The 20,752-nt window shown below is 41.0% G+C and overlaps 2 protein-coding genes across 8 annotated transcripts in view; both read left to right on the top strand.

Moving 5' to 3' along the window:
* The window catches only part of si:dkey-237i9.1 (SEC14-like protein 1), a 92,431-nt gene that overhangs the window by 14,830 nt on the left and 56,849 nt on the right, over window positions 1–20,752 (top strand). The window contains exons 11-17 of one of the 3 annotated variants that reach the window (XM_052083269.1): window positions 129–300; window positions 698–832; window positions 943–1,077; window positions 1,860–2,111; window positions 2,224–2,402; window positions 2,685–2,711; window positions 4,290–6,837. In XM_052083269.1, the coding sequence (XP_051939229.1) occupies window positions 129–300; window positions 698–832; window positions 943–1,077; window positions 1,860–2,111; window positions 2,224–2,402; window positions 2,685–2,711; window positions 4,290–4,395 (1,006 nt within the window). In that variant the 3' untranslated portion in view covers window positions 4,396–6,837. Of the gene's footprint in view, window positions 1–128; window positions 301–697; window positions 833–942; window positions 1,078–1,859; window positions 2,117–2,223; window positions 2,403–2,684; window positions 2,712–4,289; window positions 6,838–20,752 lie in introns of those variants that run through there. The other 2 variants (XM_052083270.1, XM_052083271.1) reach the window with 2 other exon arrangements.
* LOC127612629 (endonuclease V-like) overlaps window positions 8,557–20,752 on the top strand; it is a 53,855-nt gene continuing 41,659 nt past the window's right edge. For 4 of the 5 annotated variants that reach the window (XR_007965889.1, XM_052083368.1, XM_052083369.1 and 1 more), the window contains exons 1-5: window positions 8,557–8,719; window positions 10,542–10,713; window positions 13,499–13,633; window positions 14,981–15,020; window positions 15,817–15,929. Coding sequence is in view for 4 of the 5 variants with exons in the window: in XM_052083368.1 (XP_051939328.1) it covers window positions 8,682–8,719; window positions 10,542–10,713; window positions 13,499–13,633; window positions 14,981–15,020; window positions 15,817–15,929 (498 nt within the window). In the remaining variant the exon portion in view is untranslated. The remainder of the gene's footprint in view (window positions 8,720–10,541; window positions 10,714–13,498; window positions 13,634–14,980; window positions 15,021–15,816; window positions 15,930–20,752) is intronic. The other variant, XM_052083370.1, reaches the window with a different exon arrangement.

Here is a 20,752-nt window from a genome sequence, read left to right as displayed (position 1 = left end):
AGAGTGAGTCTAGAATTTGCATGCATTGCTGTCACCACTAAAAACCACACTTTCAGGCGACGGGTCCTAAATGGTCGCTTATCGGCCTGTGCTTTATGTTTGTTTTTGTGGTCTCCTCTTCTGCTCAGTTGCTGGACATGTCTCGTGGATCTGGAGGGTCTCAACATGCGTCACCTATGGCGACCAGGAGTCAAGGCTCTATTGAGGATTATCGAGGTTGTGGAGGCCAACTATCCAGAGACGTTGGGACGGCTGCTTATCTTGAGGGCTCCCAGAGTCTTCCCAGTCCTTTGGACTCTGGTGAGCACAGGGGAACACTGGCTCTCAGAATTCGACGGAGAGAGAAAGTGCTATCTTACATAATGAGTTCATACTTGATGGGTCTCAAATCAGTTTCAGGTGTTTGGGTTGCACTGACATTGACGCAATAAAAAGCTCAGTGTTCTACATTCTCATTTAACAAACACTCTTACCTAGCTAATATATTTGAGTGGAGCGAATTTGAGCAAGCATATTCAAGTAAGTAAAGTAAAATAAACATTATTGTGTGTAGAGGATATGCCAATATAGACATTTACACAAAACTATTTGTGAGCACATTTTGTCCAAATTATTTTTTTTCTTCCCCCTCCTCTCTATAACCAGCCAATTTTATCACCTTGTAACCTGACAAACACTTTCATGTACCCGACTTTAGGTGAGTCCATTTATTGACGAAAACACCCGCAAGAAGTTCCTAATCTATGCAGGAAACGATTACCAGGGCCCTGGTGGGCTGCTGGACTACATAGACAAGGAGATTATCCCCGACTTCCTGGGCGGCGAGTGTATGGTGAGTGGAGAATTAAAGCATGTATGCCAAAGAACATGATGCAATTCTAAGATCGCCTTTACTGACCTATTTTCATCACACGTGATCTCTCTCTCACTCTCCTTACATAGTGTGAGGTACCTGAGGGAGGCCTGGTCCCAAAGTCGATGTACCGCACTGCAGAGGAGCTTGAGAATGAAGATGTTCGTCTGTGGACCGAAACAATCTACCAAAGCGCCAGCATCTTCAAAGGAGCTCCACACGAGGTGAGACAGGATAACGCATGCAGAACAACAGGATAAAAGCAGTGACACTTGCAGTCGATATGTAGGCCAAGACAAGAGTAACAGACCATGTCTATGATATTTTGTTTTATTGAAAGGGCTGCCATCTAGTGGTTGAAACCTGTAGACTGCACATCTTTATTTCCGACATGGAACATTCTTCAATGGCATAAAATATGGTCTGACATGATTTGACCAAAGATATAATTGTCTCTCAATGCAACCCTTCCAGATGTACATTAAAAAAATGTCATAATTGCAAATATTCATTCATTCATTCATCTTCCTAACCGCTTGATCCTCACTAGGGTCGCGGGGGGTGCTGGAGCCTACCCCAGCTGTCTCCGGGCAGTAGGCGGGGGACACCCTGAATCGGTTGCCAGCCAATCGCAGGGCACACAGAGACGAACAACCATTCGGACCCACACTCACACTTAGGGACAATTTAGAGTGTTCAATCAGCCTGCCATGCATATTTTTGGAATGTGGGAGGAAACCGGAGCAACCGGAGAAAACCCACACAGGCCCCGGGAGAACATGCAAACTCCACACAGGGAGGCCGGAGCTGGAATCGAACCCGGTACCTCTGTACTGTGAAGCCGACGTGCTAACCACTGGACTACCGGGCCGACTAATTGCAAATAATTGTTTTCTATTCCTGTATTTGGTACCTGCATTTTTTGCTGAAACATCGCTCCATTCTAATTTAGAGGGCTCGATACAAATTCACAGTTCTGATCATTTACTCTCCTCCTTTTAAACAGCTTCTGATTGAGATCATTGACGCCTCTTCGGTCATCACCTGGGACTTTGATGTGTGTAAGGGTGATGTGGTTTTCAACATCTACCACTCCAAGCGTGCCCCACAGCCACCGCGTAAAGATCCGCTCGGAGCTCATGGGATCACCTCCCCCGGTGGCAACAACGTGCAGCTCATTGACAAGTCATGGACGCTGGGGCAAGATTACAGCATGGTCGAGTCCCCTCTAACCTGCAAGGAGGGGGAAAGTGTGCAGGCAAGGTTTTGAGAATATAAAGTCAAACATTTGGCGTTTCTTTTGGTTTCATCTAACAGGACGTCTTATTCTTGTTCCTCGTTTGTGTGTGACACACCTTTGCTTTGTTTAGGGCTCCCATATTACACGCTGGCCAGGGTTTTACATCCTCCAATGGAAGTTCCACAACATGCCCGCCTGCTCTGCCACTAATCTGCCTCGGGTAGATGATGTGCTGGCCACACTGCAAGTCTCCTCACACAAGTGTAAAGTCATGTACTACACTGAGGTGTTGGGCTCTGAGGACTTCAGGTTGGTAACTGAAACCGTCGGCCATGAACAACTTTTTGAAATGATCGAAGGTCAATTCTTTCATGAGTTCAACTGTTCGTGCTCGTGTTTTATCAGTCCCCCTTCCCTCCATACATACTCCAAGACCAAGTCATTATACAAAAATATCAGCCCTGAGTATAGAAATGCGGATGCTTCCTTTCCCAGACTTATTTTTTTTTCATTCATTTTTTTTTTCTGTCCAATGCATTCCTGTTCTTTCTTGTCCTCCTCCCCCTGCCGCTCTATCTTCTTCCTGTGAAGAACGGCTTGCTGTGACGTGCAGAGTTTGTAAGTGGCGCGGTGGTTGCCCCTTTTCTTTTAGCACTACGCCGTCGTCATTCCTGCTTTTTGGCCGCTAACTTTACAGCCCACCTTCATGGCAGCTGGCTCGGGCAGTCACAATGTCCTGAGCACAGTCTGGCTTTGAGTCTGTTGACTTTTGCCCTGCTTGCATGACTAACTAACTATACTAGCAATCACTGCCGTTATTGAAGTTTTGAAACTGCTACTTACTATTCTTTTCTTAACGTTGTGCTCTTTTTTTGGTCTACTTTGGGTTCATTGAAGTGAAGTGACTTGGGATTTACCTATATAAATTACTAAATCCAAAATATCCTTAATTCTGATGCCTCATGGAACTCATAATTTGTGCTAAGCATACAAACCATCTGAACTATGATTTCTGTATTTTTTTTTCGTGGAATCCAATTCCTTCCTAATTGGAGTGGCATACATACCGTATTTTCACGACCAGTCGGCACACCGTATGGTTGGGCGCAGTCTCATTAATGGGTGCTATTTCAGTATTTTACACATAGACAAAACGCACTGTATTATTGGCCGCAGTTTTAAAGTGGTAAACCATACGCCAGCTTAAACATACGGCATGCATGCGCACACGCTAAAAACACGTTTTTTAAAAAGGCAACGGCAGCAAAACTGAGTTCCGTTGTATTTTATTTAGCCATCGTATAATGTACTCACGTTTTTTGATCAATCATCACCCAGAAATCAAAGTCCTCATCCTCTGTATCAGAATTGAACAATTGTGTAAATACCGGTAATCCATCAAAAACGCCGTGTTCCCTCTCGTCAGAGTCACTCTCATTGCCATGTGGCTCCACAGAAATGATGCCGGCTTTGCCAAATACTCGAACAACAGTGCAAGCAGACACGTTAGTCCTCACTCACGTCTGCCTTTTCTCTCTCTCTCTCCATATATGTATATATATACGCCCACCCTTCACTGATTGGCCGACTTCTTTGCCGCATGCCTGTCCACAGTCACTTCCGCCTTTTTTCTATATAAACAGCGTGCCGGCTGTCAGTCAGGTTTTGGAATTCAGCGCATACACAAGACGCTCCGCATCATAAGGCGTCCTGTCCATTTTGGAGAAAATTTAAGACTTTTAATGGCGCCTTATAGTCGTGAAAATACGGTAATTCGTTAGATTTATAATACGATCAAAGGACATAGCTATGTGTTTGTGGTTTTTCACAAGAGACAGACCCTTAAAGGGGAACTCCACCCCTCAATTTTTCTTTACAATAATATGTTCCATGTGCCTTCAGTAGTTTAAACACTCCATTCTGATTGATGTCGCGTTTGAACATGAGTTAAGCAGAAAAATCCACCCCTATTTAGCCATCTCAAGGGGCGGCCATTGTGATACTTGCTGTCGACTGAATACGACATCACAGTTGGTCAGGGCTCAGGTAACAATCAATTATAGCTCAGCTCATCTGTCTAATGGGGGTGTGTCATGGTCACCTGATGTTCATTTAGTTGGTCAAACTGATTGGACTAAAAAGGTGGTAAAAATATTCAGGTTATTTTCCCTTACTGGACTATGTCTCCTTTTACAGGGGTTCGATGACCAGCTTGGAGTCGAGCCACAGTGGCTTCTCTCAGCTCAGCGCTGCCACCACTTCATCCAACCAATCCCAGTCCAGCTCAATGATCTCCAGGTAGACAGAAGACGGAAGGCGCTGTTTCCTATGTTGTCAGAACCCCTTTACTCAAGACTCGTACACCCCGTTTAACTTGGGGTGCTGACCAGCACACAACAAATTGTGGGTTGAAAACAAAAAAGAGAGACTGTGTGACTTCCTTTCAAAGGGCTGATTTTCCTTTTTTTTTTTTTTTTTTTGCACAAAGGTCATATTTCAGTGTGTGGTGTGTCTATGCTAGGCAACAATTGAGACCAAGGTTTTGGAGGATTGCACTTTGATTGTGGCTTGTACAGAGTGGAAATGTTAAAGGATACAGACTTAAATGTTGCATTATTGGAGGATTCAAGAAGCAATATTTTCATCCCAGGAATGGCAGGTTTGATTAGAGTTAGACACTGGAGCCACTGTTGTATACTGTTTATGCATTTACACTCCAAATTCCGTAGGCAATAATCAGATAACGCACCCCTAATTCAGGTGCACCACTGTAGCAGGTTGGAAGTTCTGTTACACAAAAAACATGTGACGCAAAGACTTTTGACATTGAAAAACCTTCCTCCCGCTATATGAAAGGTGTTTTCAATGTGGAGAGCAAGTAGAAAATCCTACACGCGTCTTTAAATTTACTTGACATTTTTCATATTGTATCCCACAAATCCAATGTGAATGTCTGAGTTGATTACACCCGCAAAACACAGTTTACTCGGATCGCATTCAAATATCACGCACATGTTTTCAAAAAAACACAAAGCTCCTGGGTGGGTGGGACTTATTAAATCCTGGCAATAAAAAATGAGTCAACGGATGGGATTTGCTTTCTCTTAGTGTCCCGATGTTCTCTGAGCATCCTGACTGTCATGTGATAGCCTCATGTGGCTGGCCCTAACTATCTTTTGAGGACTCTTTCATGCCATGCACAGCATACTTGACCAGCATCTCACTCTTTAGTGCTTGAAGCAATAACATGGGTTTTTACTGTGTGAAATATTTCTATTTATCATTGAGATGTCCATTGTAGATGGTGGTGATGGTGAGGGCTAATTGCAGGTGACCTTTATGTAATGTACAGGCAGGCACAAAGGCAAACTGAGCCACTATGTCTGGGCATTTTAAGAATATCTTTATGATGATGCTTTATCATTTCTCAATGTTTTAGGGAAAAAAAAGAAGATAGTGCTACTGTACATATACTAGTTATGTTTGAGGAGTGCTACTGTTTTTGACATACTTGATGGGGTTGAAACAGAGGGGTGTGTCACTGCATGCACATGTTACACATGGTGACTGGCTTTCCCAGTCTGCTATTTGTAAATGAATAGCCATTTTAAGAGCCATTTTTCAAGAAACACCATTTTAGCCTTTGTAAGACTCACTTAGAAACAGCTGCTCCGTTCAAGGTCAATTAAATCATTGTTGTCCAAAAACATCATTTCCATGCAACAGTTTTACAAGTGAACTGGTTTAGAAGCATTGATGACTTGACTGTAAATTGCCAAGAACCATCAAATGCTGTATCGATGGACACTTAATACCTGAGAAGTGAGAATCACTCCAAAGGATACTTAATGTGCATGTTTTAGATACACAAAACTGTTTTTAACTCGGAATAAAAGGTCAATATTTTTTGTGTGGAATATTAGCAATAATGTGAAATGTTTTACCTCTTCAGAATGAGGGCTATCATCATGTGTGGATGTACAAGAATGAATGCTGGAAAAAAAACATTGAAAATAAGACATGCCTGTAATATGCATCTACTGTACACACACCCTCGGGGCCACTGGGCCTTCAACTTCCAGGCTCTCACTCTCAAGCATGTCTTGACCCACACAGTCAGATGCCCGTCAAATGCTAATTTTTGATTGAGATGACCAATTAAAGAAACGGGATTTGAATGAATAAATATACAGAAACAGACATAAGTACCCCCCACCCTCCACTATATATATCAGAGTGGACCTTAGATTTGTACAACTGCATGGCTGAAATTAAGAATTGAAGCCATGGGCATAAAGTGTTCTTGTATCCAGTATTTGATTACCATGTGGATTCAGTGTTGGAGATACCGGAGACCCTTCACTTTTTTTTTTTTTTTGGTGTCCTTCTCTAATTCACACATACGTGTACATTTTCAAAGATCTCTTGAGAGCTATGAAATGTTTGTCATTACTTTTTCGTGTGTTTGTTTGTCCACCCTCTAGTCTGTTGAAGTTGCATATCTCCTCTTATCATCATAGGACATTTTTTTGTGGAAAACATTAAACTTGAATTCTGTACATTTTGCCCGATTCATTTCCATTACTCTTTTATTTCATTTGTGACGTTTTCTCCTTTTTTGAGGAGCACTTTTCCTGCATTCTCGAATCAACAATATTTCATTATTTACTAAAATAGTTCTTGTGCGTAATTGAAAAATGTCACTGTGCAAAACCACTTGTTAAAGCAACAAATGCAGCATCAATTAGATGTTTTTTTCTCATCATAGAGTCAGAGTTATCACTTTGACATTCATAATAAAGACCCAATGAGGAGAGGACACGAGGAGAAGCGTTAGGTTTCAGTTCTCTGCACGTCACCCTGGGATCTCCCCGCTCGCCCTTTCATTTATTTCTCATTGGGAATCTAATACATGGTGGTGTCCAACCTAAAGGGTGAGGGCTGTTGAAGACACACTGAACTTGTTTGACTATGTGTGTGTATGTGAGTGAAAATTACCTACACATGTGCAATCATTACAAAAACACCAAGTAGGTTGATTGCAACTGGTGTTGACAGCTCCATCCACATCCGACCTTGCTCTTGTTTTGTCTCATTACCTTATCTCTTCCCACTCATTCTCTCGGAAAGGTGGTTGCATCCCTCAAAGGTCACACAGTAACACTTAGCATTCTTTATTATAAATGTGAGCATATCTTTATTCAAAGCATAAGCGTTCATTGCAGGCATAATCAATTCATCGTTAATAATATGGAAATGTATGATAACTAAAAATCATGATCAATTTAACACATGGTAAACAAACGAAAACAATGTTAAGAAGTAAATGTGCATAATAAAGACTCACAACATCAAACAAATAAGAGAGAACCAAAGGAAAAAGCTACTCCCGGTAATCACACACTTGCCTCATTTCATTTCCTGTATCCCATTTTACTGCTAGATTATCTCGATTTGATCCCAAGGCTGAGAATTATGTAGTGATGGGAAAATGGAGCTTCAAATTAACTTCATCTGAACCGGTTACATTTAGTCCTCTAGATGGCGTGGTTGTTTTAAATAAAAGGGCCTTCAGAAATGGCAAGTTCAGTGTGCTTTTAGCACAATGTTGAACAGAGAGCCTTCATTCATATTGAGGTGTCAAAAAATGTGATCATACAGTTATTTGGGTGGACAGTCATAACACCTTCCGAATGAAAACACAACAATGCGCCTGCAACAAATTGGTTTCACACCTTCTCATTGGTTTTGTTATGCCCAATCTACTGGGACACATTAGAGTAGGCTATCTGATGATTTCACATATAAAGTTTCTCACAAATCCGATGTAGAATTGTAAAATGAAAGTCTTTTCAAATCCGCACACTGTATGTTAGCGTCAATATATGAGATTATAGAAAAGAAAATGTATATACCGGTATACAGTATAGGTATCACTCTCTTTTCACAGTCAGTGTGTGGACAAGCGGCATTAGAGCACCTTGTGAGCTATTTTCCAGCAACCAGAGGCTTTACGGGTATATATTTTCATCACTCCAATATGTTATAGTAGGCATAAGAAAGATGATAGACAAAGTAGCATCCATTCTGACAGGAATGCGAGGATTTGATTAATAGATGGGCGCATTAAGCACACATCCACTGGAAGAGAATATCTTGACAAATCAGGCATATAAAAATCAGGCGTAATATTTTAAATCATTCAAATTTTCCAGTATTGAAAACACACTCTTCTCTGTGTGTTATATTTAGAAGGCAAATGTATTTTTCCCTCTATAGGGACTTTAATTAAATATGTCATCAATGAATTCCAATTGGCTACAACACATCTGTGCATTTAATTTCAATTTCCAATTTATTATGTTATATTTAATTTAAAGCACCTTTGATCCCTTTGCCCTTTTACCCAATGTGATTTTACTTTGTGCCACTAGATGGCAGTATTTTCGAGGTTATTCATTTCGCTGTTTTCAGGACAGGCTTTCGATGACGTCATACACGGAAGTACAGCACGCACTTCTATGTCAAGTAGCTGCAAATTAAAAAAAGACTTGAATTATTTCAATGCAACCCATCCTGAGAGAATAAATGTCTCCACCAGAAGAGTTGGTCAAGCAGTGGGAAAGGTCAGTGTGTTTGCATTTTTGTATTTTTATGTTTGTTCAATAATCCTTGTTCTCAGCGAGCAGTACAACCACTTGTCACAATCCGCGAGCTGTCTATACAATTCTCGCTGTGAGAGTTAACAGTCTTAGTTTTGAGTGACACTGACCTCTCAATACCCAATATTTTACCTCAACACTCACATATAATAACCAAATTGTTCTGCATAGCTGTCAATATTTTGCAGCGCAATTCAAACAAGTGGATGCCCAACTATGACGTGTAGTATTGTTAAATGACAACACCTTGGTTTGTGTGAATCAAAAATGAGCAAGTGAGCATTATTATCTTTTAAGGGACGACATATATTGTCACACTGCAACATTAGCACAGGTTTTCCTCATGATTTGACTGTCGAGTGATTACCTCTTCGCCCCTTTTCCATTCAAAAGGGGTAGTGGCTATAATTTAAATACTGTACATGAACACCTGACTCGCCTTCGATTAGGGCAGGGGTCGACAACCCAAAATGTTGAAAGAGCCATAGGACAAAAAAAAAACCATAAAACAAATATGTCTGGAGCCGCAAAAAATAAAAGCCTTCTATAAAACTTACAATGAAGGAAACACATGCTGTATTTATTTGGAGACTGGACTGTCTCAGAATTTTTTGTTATTCATTCCTTTGTTGTGTGTTCACAAACGCCCCAATAGAATTTATTTTGTAATTTCTTCGCTTGATTTTTTTTGTTTTGGTGTATCATCTCTCCTTTTCTTAGTGTCATGAAGTGATCATTAATTTCCGTTTTTCTGAGGCCGTCTTTGAACGCCTCTCGAGTCGAACGAGAAGAGAGAAGGTAGGGAGTCGAGTCGGACACAGACGTTTGTCGAGACTGTTAAAAGCATAAATAAAGTGTACCTTTAAAAAAACAAACACCACAGCTCTCCTTTTTCGGAGCTCCAACATGTATCTATAGCTATTTGAGCTTTATTATCCTACTATCAAAATATTTTTCAACTTTCAAACATTTTTTATAAAGCTGCAGGGAGCCACTAGATGTCGCTAAAGAACCGCATGCGGCTCTGGAGCTGCGTGTTGCCGACCCCCGGATTTGGGATAGACCGAGATTTAGAGCGACTATTACTTTGGGTGCTAAATGCAGTTAAAAGGCAACTAAAGTCAAAGATTTTCTTTACATATTCTTGTAACTGCACTTCCACTCGTCTAAACACGGCGTTTGTGGAATGTAAATTCAGCAGCAAAATCCTTTTAGTCAATGGCAAGTCACAAGATAGCCGCCGCCTGAAATGGATAAGGGTCGACTCGTTAGCACTTCTGCCTCACGACGCAGAAGTGCAGGGTTCAATTCCAGACCCCAGCCTTCCTGTGTGGAGTTTGCATGTTCTCCCTGGGTCTGCGTGGTTTTTCCCCGGGCACTCCTGTTTCCAAAAACAGCCATAGCAGGTTAACGGAGCACTCAAAATTGTCCTAAATTGTAGAAATTAGCACAAGAGATGTTACCATAATTAGAAACCTAATGACAACTACTTTAACACACGCAGCAGCAATAAATACAAACAATAGAGCTGCATACATACACGCACACATCCTGTATGTTCTTTGTGCTCTTTTAGAATGATTATTATTTCAGGACTAAACTGTAACGGTTAAGGACCGCTGTCTCTTTGTTTGTCTAAATATGACTTGCCTGCACACTATAATAATTGTTAAAGAAAGTGCACTTGTGCCAATGATGAACGGTGATAATGCAGGCTTTACTGTACATGTAAAGTGTAATGTTTAGCATCTGCTTTTGTTGCCTCAATCCTCTATCATGTGTGCAGTGAGCAAACCTGTCTCAGAGAGCAGGTGGTGGTGGAGGACACGGAAGACTGGCAGAAGAGCCCAGACTTCCCGGGACTGGAACGCGTTGCTGGACTGGACCTCTCCTTTATCAAAGGTGATGACGTCAATGCCTGCTCCCAGCTCGTGGTGCTCAGCTATCCTGATCTTGAGGTGAGCTGTGCCCGCTTGTCAAAATAAAACCAGACCTTTTAAATCACCGTTGTAATCTGATAATAAATACATGAAACACATCTGTGCATCCTTTGAAACACATTTTAAATTCATTATTCTTGTTTAAACCTTTTGGGAAGTAAAGCATTTCTTCAGTTCTGTCACGTACAAATGAACAGCTGAACTTAATTAGGGGTTAATCAGAGGCACTTAAAATGGTGGTGTGTGTGTGTGTGTGTGTGTGTGTGTGTGTGTGTGTGTGCGTGTGTGTGTGTGTGTGTGTGTGTGTGCGTGTGTGCGTGTGTGCGTGTGTGTGTGTGTGCGTGTGTGCGTGTGTGCGTGTGTGTGTGCGTGTGCGTGTGTGTGAGTGTGAGTCAACTCCCATTTAAAAAAGTTATGAGGATGTTCACACTTGTGCAAGGGCTTTATCTCGGATGTTTATTTATTTTATACAATTAATTTGTATCGGGTATAGATCACATTAAGATTGGACAAAGGTTTTAAATAATTTATCTTGTCTTCTACCACAAAAACCTGACATTTGAACAGGAGTGTGTTGACTTTTTTTTTTTTTTACTGTCCGCAGTCGACAGGCGGACGGACGGGCGCTGATAAGCTCGTTTGACTGATTCTAACGGGTAAAATGAGGATTGATTAACTGACTGGTGCACTCACATCTGTGAATGAGAGGCAAAGTACAGAATTTACAAGGGCAACGTGCTCTGCTGCCAGGCTATATTATGTGAAATGGCAACGGCACTACGGTAATATATGACAAATGGACTTTGGTGAAAGTGAATTGCAAGCGAGTGGGGTACACAATCACATTGTTGAACAGAATGTCTGACTAACATTTCATTAACTTTGATTGCATTGAGGCAACATACTCAGACAAATGTCATAATTGCTAATGGGTAAGTCATTATGAAATGGGGAGGTGCCAACAAGCTAGCTCAATGCATAGATAAATACATTCATTCATTCATTCATCTTCCTAACCGCTTGATCCTCACTAGGGTCGCGGGGGGTGCTGGAGCCTATCCCAGCTGTCTCCGGGGACACCCTGAATCGGTTGCCAGCCAATCGCAGGGCACACAGAGACGAACAACCATTCGCACTCACACTCACACCTAGGGACAATTTTTAGAATGTGGGAGGAAACCGGAGCACCCGGAGAAAGCCCACGCAGGCCCGGGGAGAACATGCAAACTCCACACAGGGAGGCCGGAACTGGAATCGAACCCGGTACCTCTGCACTGTGAAGCCGACGTACTAACCACTGGACTACCGGGCCGCCCTAGATAAATACAGTGCTGTTCAATTTAAGGTCAATGAAATTAACAGTGACCCTGTCATGGTCACGTCGACAGCACTAAAACAAGACGTTATGTATTGTGTATATTATGATCCAAATTCTGTTGGACAGAATTATCTATCTATACATTTTCTGCTGCGTCTGTCCCGGGGATGGGCAACTCTGGACCTATTCAAATGAATCAGCTCTGTAGGAAGAGAGAACTTCTAAAGCAAAGCAGGACTGTGGCTCGCTAAGACTGTAGTTCCCTCCCTGTGTCGTTATTAGGGTCCCGGATAATCTAGAGCCTCTCTTAGCTGATTTTGAGCAAGAGGCGGGATACATCCTGCACTGTTTGACAACCAATCCAGTCCGTTGCAGTCGGATTTTGTCCTTTTTTGTGGCGGCCCCAAACCAGATTACAGTAGAGGAACAGGACTGATTCGATGACCGCTGTAAAGTACACTTTCCATCATGATGAAATTGGATGTTACTTTTTTTGGACTGCCTATGATGTGTTTATTATTTTATTTATTTATTTATTTTTCGAAAAGGTAAAATTAGCAATCCATTCAAATGGATGCGGGATTCGGTGGTGAACAATTTTGGATTTGAAGTATGAGTCCAGCCACAAAGCACTTTATTGTGACAACAACAATGATCTAGCATATCACTTAATAGCAACCAGTACATTTGCAGATTCACCGAATCCTGAGTGAAAAATAAAAATATGATTCGAGAAGTGTTCCTTCAGTTTTGCTGGTGTGAGACAAGAGTTGCTCAACTACACATGACAAATTATTCAGCTAGGACGCTGACATGAAATGACATGTTGAGTCGACTGTGTCTTAACCTCCATGACAGAGTCTCCGTCGAACCCCTGAGACTGATTCACCCAACCCTTGGGGTTCGATTGAACCCAGGTTAAGAACCACTGGGTGGGTGCAAGGGAAGGCCCGGTGTCAAACATCAAAAGCAACCAGGGGGATTGCAGCCGAGCTGTTTTAGCAAACACAAGACTAGACACAAAGATATTTTTCAAACTTTACAACATTGATGTGTTTCACCATCAATACCCCAAATAAAATTCAGATGATTGCTTTCTAGCAGAAGCCTTACATTGGTATCTGGAGCTGGTTATTATTCCCTTTAGTTGATTAAACCTACAGCACTATTCTCAACTGCAGGTATGATGTTCTTTTAGTGATCCGGGGCTCGAAAGTGTGCCCGGTATGCTCGCAAATGCGGCCAACTTTTCAGTATGTGCTGGTAAAAAAAATTCATTCGGTCGCATTAGCACATTTTCATGTTTTTACGGATACCTGGGCGTAGAGACATTTTGAAAGATGGTTGTTAACTGGGTATCTCGTCAACCAAAGAGCCCCTGCCCGAACAATAAATAGTTTCAAGTTAAGATTGTTTTCACCTGGAGCTACAGGTTTATTTCAAGTTGTATGAAATATTTCTGGCTGCTTGCTTCCTCCCTCCCAGGTGCTTTATGAGGACAGTCAAATGGTGACCCTGACAGCACCTTACATGCCAGGCTTTCTGGCCTTCAGAGAAACCCCTTTCCTCTTGGAGGCTCTGCAGCGGCTTGAAAAGGACAAGCCCACTCTTCTGCCTCAGGTGAGCTTACATCGTACAGCAGCGGTGGGCAATTCATTGTGTAAGGGGGGGGCGGGGGACACATGTCTACAGTATTCATTCATCTGGAGCCTATCCCAGCTGTCGTCGGGCAGTAGGCGGGGGACACCCTGAATCGGTTGCCAGCCAATCGCAGGGCACACAGAAACGAACAACCATTCGCACTCACACCTAGGGACAATTTAGAGTGTTCAATCAGCCTGCCACGCATGTTTTTGGAATGTGGGAGGAAACCGGGGCACCCGGAGAAAACCCACGCAGGCCCGGGGAGAACATGCAAACTCCACACAGGGAGGCCGGAGCTGGAATTGAACCCGGTACCTCTGCACTGTGAAGCCGACGTGCTAACCACTGGACTACCGGGCCGCCCCTGTTGGAAATAAATCCTTAAAAAATATCTGCAAAGCAGTGCAGAAGTCCCAAAAGGATAATAATAATAATAACAATGCATTTTATTTAAAAGCGCCTTTCATGCCACCCAAGGACACTGTACAGACAATAAGAAAATACAATGTAAAAATGTGTAAATAAAAACAGAACATAAAATCATAAAAACATAGGAAATGGAAGAGGTGTGTGTTGTAGGCAATCCTGAACAGGTGTGTTTTTAGACGGGACTTGAAAGTGGAAAGAGGTGTGCAGTTTTGAAGGTTCGGAGGTAGGTTGTTCCAGAGCTTTGGAGCAGTGTGACACACAGCGAGGAAGTACCAAAAAAAAAAAAAAAATTGTCCACGCCTTATACATGAATTCTTTTTCAAATTATTTTGAACCACAATTTTGCTCACATTTGTAAAGAAAAATAGTACTGATATACACAAACAATAGGAGTACACTCCTTTCTCCTAGCTAGTGTGGCAATTGTAATATTTTACCATTCTTAAGAAAAAAAATGGGAAAAATAGCCAGGTCTTTAAAAAGTTTCACCAATATATGGGAAAGTGGGGTTGGAGGTAGAACATACCTTCCAAATAAGAACTCTTTATGAACATCAATTATTGATCATTTTCATAGTCACCATCATTTGATAATGGACAATTATGCAAACATACACATACACTTATATCAAAGTGCTGATTGGAGAAAAAAAAAGTTACTTTCAAAAAGCTGTCTCCAATAAATGAGGTTAAGTAATACATTTTCATTCAAAACTAATGTCGGCTGATTTTATTAAGATGTTTAACTTAATAATCGTGATAGTTATTGATTGACCCCAAGGATAAAATGTCTTGCTGAGACGGAAATGTCATTACCATAAATAGTATAAACAGGCCACGGTCGAGTTCAATTGACAGTGCTAATGTTGCAATTGGAATCTGTGTGTCCCGTTAGGTGGTGTTTGTGGATGGCAATGGTCTCTTTCACTACAGAGGTAAGAGAACATAAAGTGCAGTTTCCACCCAGTATTCTATCTATCTATCTATCTATCTATCTATCTATCTATCTATCTATCTATCTAGCTATCTAGCTATCTAGCTATCTAGCTATCTAGCTATCTAGCTATCTATCTAGCTAACTAGCTAGCTATCTAGCTATCTATCTAGCTAACTAGCTAACTAGCTAGCTAGCGTAGCGAGACTCGTAATAGTGCAGACAATTAATACTGTAGGAGAAACGTCTTTTACGCCAGCTTGCCTTTTGGTGCATCACATCTTATTTTGGTTTTGGTTAGAGGGGGGGAAAGAAAAAAAAAGCGTCCCACATTCCAAAAACATGCGTGGCAGGCTGATTGAACACTCTAAATTGTCCCTAGGTGTGACTGTGAGCGTGGATGGTTGTTCGTCTCTGTGTGCCCTGCGATTGGCTGGCAACCGATTCAGGTTGTCCCCCGCCTACTGCCCGGAGACAGCTGGGATAGGCTCCAGCACCCCCCGCGACCCTAGTGAGGATCAAGCGGCTCGGAAGATGAATGAATGAATGTTTCAACATCTTAAAATAATTTCATTAAAATGCTGTGAACATTCTTACAAGGACTAGATTTGTTTTATTGTGTTTCCAAACCCCCATGTAACGTCCGCTCTTGTTTGAAATCGGATGATGTCATTATCTTCGGGTTACCTTCTTTGGAACCAAGGGACTTTACTGGCGTATTTGAGTATTTACTGTTGTTCTCGTCATGCATTAATGATGTATATTTTTAATCTGCTGTCACTGTGTGGCTCATGCAGAATTTGGACTGGCATGTCACGTGGGAGTGCTGTCAGGCCTGCCGTGTGTGGGTGTTGCCAAGAACCTGCTCCAGGTCCAGGGTGTGTTCAAAAATGAAGAACATAAGTCTCAGGTAAAGTCTTATATTTCTTGACAAATTTACACTGCATTCTTTTCATGATGCAGCAATTTTTAATTGTGTGGTCGACGAACCTTGCAGAGGAAACTTACGGCTTACGGACAGTTATTCTCTTCTGGCTAATTTTCTTTTTTTTTTTTTAAATTCATATGGGTATTAATGATTGTTTCTCTGTTATTGCTGGCAGTTTTAAGAATAAAACCATGCTATTCTCGTGTGATCACCTTTATGATTTTGCTCTGACCTTTTAGTAAAAAAAAAAAAGAAGAAATACGAACCAATTCTAACCCTTTTCCTGTTCAAAAGCAGGATAGTGCCTCAAATTGACCATGTTGAAAATGCACAAATAAATTGCGATTCAGTTCTTACTATTTTGGTCTAGAACATGTCTGGAACTGGTTTTGCGATTAGAATGAAACCAAATTACCAAATGGAAAAGTGAGGATGAAGTGGTTCAGAATATGGATGAATGGCTGCATGGAATGAAAATATTCCATATTACACATCACAGGGCAAATCAAAATGGAATTTCATTTGACTTTAAAGAGGTGGCACATTCCTGTTACCGCATATGCAAATTGGGCCTCAATATACTTGCCGAGTGTCCAAAGACATCAATTCACCCAATAAGCAAGCATCTCATGCAGACATGTACAAAATCAAAAGAGGCAATCATGTCGTTAGTTGTCGGATTCTGCAGAAATCATCTGGCGACTGCTGGATGAGGCCAGTGAACTAATAATACATTCTACTGCAAGCATGCATTCACTGTTTATTTTTTTCTGAATTCTATACAAGTAGAACATCATTATAGGTGCAGTACAGTGAATGTATTCATACACTTAAATTATTGATTCACGTCATTTGTATTTCTTGTTAATGTGTCAGATGTGGAAGGCTCCATCTAACATATTATGTAAATATGATGTAAGAGAAATTGAGTATACTATGTTCAAGGAGAGTAGAAATATATTCAGCATTTGACTATGCATCAAATGTTCCAATCTTGTTATTCCTCTGTTCATCCATCCTTTCGTCCATTTTTGCGGTTCAGTCCGAATTGATTTGCAATCCTTTTGCCTTTTCTCTGCTGTCTGAGTTTACTTTTTTTCCTTTTCAACCCCCTGTCTAATTTGGACACAAAACTTTGAAGAAAAAACCAATTGGAAAGTGTGTTCGGCTTTTTCAAAATCTTTACTCCCAATTTACAGTGCATGCTTACAGATCACCTGCTGATTGTAATTTTTGTGCCTTTTTTATAATGTCTTTTCTATATTGTTTTCCTTTGATGGCGAGCCAACCCATGATTTTTTAGTGAAAAAAAATTGGCATAGCTAATTCAAGAATTTTTAGGGTTAAAAACAATCGATTGCAATGCAAGTGAATTGGCATCGGTTATTCGGAGATTTGTGCGTGAGTGAGATTTGCGAGCAGGCCCTTTCCAGCTTGAATAGGTTGGGTCCACTGTATTACTTAAGGCAGACCTTAAGATTTAACAAAGTCTTGCAAAACATTGAGTCTGAGGTTAAAGTTATGACTCCCTAATGCCAAACTTGCTTTGTGGAGTAATGGTGGCGATAACAACCCATTGGCAGAAAAGTCTGTTTTATTGATCCTTCCAGCTTCCCAAAGACATAATTTCTGTCTCTGCTTTGGCCATGATGATAGTTGCAGCAAAGAGCAAATACCCAAGATTGTAAATTTAGGATGTTTCAGGGTGCTTGCATTTATGGCTGATTTTGTCTTTTTCTGCAAGGATGTTGGAAGCTATTAATTAAACTAGCCTATTGAGCTCATTGCAGGTAACAAAAGGCCACTCTGTACGTGTATTCAGATGGTGAGAAGCATTTACCTGGATGTGTTTAGTTGTACTTTTTATAGTGTAGCTGTAGCTCAGCGGTGTCAAACCCATTTCACATTGCGGGCCGTATACAGCCTCGGTAGATGTCAAGTGGGCCGGACCATTAAAATTATACCATACTCTGCTATAAATAACCAAAATATCATGTCTTCCCTTTGTTTTTAGTATAGTGAAGCACAAGAAATGTTGAAATTTAATGGACGTATCTTTTATAAAACATCATGAAACACCTTAGATTCCCTTAGATACTTTTTATCATTCACATACTGTATGTGCATTGCAACTGATCCCACTGATTGTACAAACACACAAAACTTTAACAAGTAATTGGTATTGAAAAATATTGTCATGCATTTTAAGATTTAACGAGGTTTATAAAGAAGGGAATTTTTAAACCACTTACACATGTGCTTATAATATCTAAATTTAATCCCTGCCGACACTTTACAAACTAAGGAGACATCAGTGTGCCCCCTATCGGATAATCCATAAATTGCTTTTTATTAAAAATATTAATTCCGTGTCTTTTGTGCATTTTTTTCACTTTTAAATGATCTTGCGGGCCTGATCGAACCTCCTCTGGGGGCCGGTTGCGGCCTGTGGGCCGTATGTTTGAGACCACTGATCTAGATTTTCATTCAAAATATTCATAAGAATGCACAATTTGCTTACGATATTATTATTAGTTGTATTTTATTTTTATTTGTATTTCTTTTACAAGATCTGGACCGCAGAATTGAAAGTGCAGCCTCGAATTGGAAAACTTTAAGTGTGACCATGAGAGATGTGACTGAGGAGCAGGGCAGAAATTGTGAGATTTACCGGTACTGCTCTGTGTGTGTGTGTATTTATATACAATTTGTGACATTTAATGACTCTGGAAGCATGAACATCCTTGCAAAATTCATGAAACACAAACTCCAAAGCATAAAACAACAAAATCATAAAACAAAAACAAAGATATGACTTGCAGGAGATCACCGTCCACCACTGTTACACTCCAGCCCTGGCACACGGTGGTGCTGCAAATAAATGACCAGGCCACACAGAGAAATCTCCTTTCTGCTTAACCTGGTGGGTCTGACTTTATTAATTGGCCCCTATAGCGTCAAAGTCGAAGAACAAAAAGTGAAAGTCAATCCTTCAATGTTTTGCATGAGCCAGATTGGCACCATCATTTACCCAGAAAATCTCACCTTCCAAAAACCTCATTTGTCCTTTGCGCCCCTCTAAACCATTTTCTTGAAGTCTTTAACATCTTAATCAACCTTCTTCTCACCCTTCTCTAACCCTCGTCACACAAACCGAGTGCGAATTCAAACCAACATGTCGATGAGGTCTTGCTCCCTTTCTGACGTCTGCTACCATGCCATGGATCCTGATACTTGCGTCAACCTTGCACTCCTCTCACAGTATGAAAGCAAAAACACACCAACCTCAAACGATTCCAGCAGAGATCTGTAGCCTCTTTTAACCTCCCTGTCACCTAAGGTTGTTGTCTCTGTGCTTTGATGATTCATAGTTCAGTGGATGTCCCATTCATCCAGGAAGCACCTTTCATCGTTCTGGCCCACAATGCACAGGAACTCCGACCAGCATCTTTCCACTTCATGACATCTGACTTCATACTTTTCTCAGTGGTGTGTGAAAAAAAACTGGAATTAATCAACTACTTAGTTGAGACTATCCTTCTCATTCGTGGAAACTTATCGTGGAGATGCATCGAGATAAAGTATCGAGGTCCGGAAACTGTATTTACTGTCCTAGCCTCGGTTAGGCGTATTCTCGTGTTGTTTTTCAGTGCCAACCACTTCATTTCAGTGTCAAGGGTTGGACTTCATCTGAAATTTCTCCATGTTCATTCAGAATAACTTAAAATTACAAGTCATGTTTTATGCGATAGCACACTGGTAGCCACTGTTGTGTCGCCGTAACAACTCTCGCAGATATTTCCTTGAATTCTCTTTACCTTTTCCAAGAAATGCTTTCATTTCCCCCATACTGTCGTGAAAAATTACAGTTGACCGGTTCTTTCATTGCTTTGATTCAGGTAATTTATGAGGGTTGTTTTACTTCTGAGCAACCTTTTACAATATGTAATGTGTCAAATCCAAAATCATCCACTCCAAAATGAGTTTTAGCCTTTGTCCCCCAGGCTGCTTTAGGGTTCCAAAGAGGGGGACAAGGAGGCTCCAGATTTCATTCATCCCAAGTGCATTTAAAAAAAAAAAAATTAAAAAAAAATTTTCTCGCGAGATTAACGCGGCACACGTCACAGCGGATGTTACGTTGCTCTATAAATAAACCAGAAACAAAACAGCAAGCTCGCTGCACAGGTCCACGCACGTTTGTTTTGCCAGCCACGGCAGCGCGAGACACCGAAAACAGATACTTAAAGAGGTTATGAATGGAAAGTTTGCTTTTAAAAAGTTTGCCAGATTGCTCCACTGACTAGACCAAAGTTACCTGTATCATACGATTGTTACTTGTTTGGAATTATTTTGTGTGGAAGGTTACAGTGTTCCGTGTCCATATAAATAGAGCGGGTGGAGCTTCTCTCTCTTCGTCTGACAGTGACGGTGAAGTTTAGCTGTGCAGTGGTAGCGACCTAGTGAAAATAAAACGTCTCCAGTGTTGTCATCGAACCAAGTGTAGACATCCGAAATGATGTCTACACAAAACCGTAGAGAGACTTCCGAGCAAGAAGGACCAACAGAATCAACATAGCCTGACTGCTGTGTTCAAAGCTCGAGAAAAAACGAATTATGCAACCATGGTTTAAATCCACTATAGGCCGAGTACTAGTTTACCTTAGATGTGCACTTTATAATGTTATATTGCTCTGTTTTGATTCCATAAAAAGAGCTGTTAAAGCAGAAATTCAGAAATGATAAAAAATTCACGAGTGATCATGATTAATTTTTTAGTTTGAGTTAATGATGACAGTTGCATTTTT

The sequence above is a fragment of the Hippocampus zosterae genome, chromosome 13 (genome assembly GCF_025434085.1).
Source record: "Hippocampus zosterae strain Florida chromosome 13, ASM2543408v3, whole genome shotgun sequence".
NCBI classification, from domain to species: Eukaryota; Metazoa; Chordata; class Actinopteri; order Syngnathiformes; family Syngnathidae; genus Hippocampus; species Hippocampus zosterae.
The sequence above is the reverse complement of the archived record's forward strand: the minus strand, read 5'-3'. Positions and strand labels throughout refer to the sequence as shown.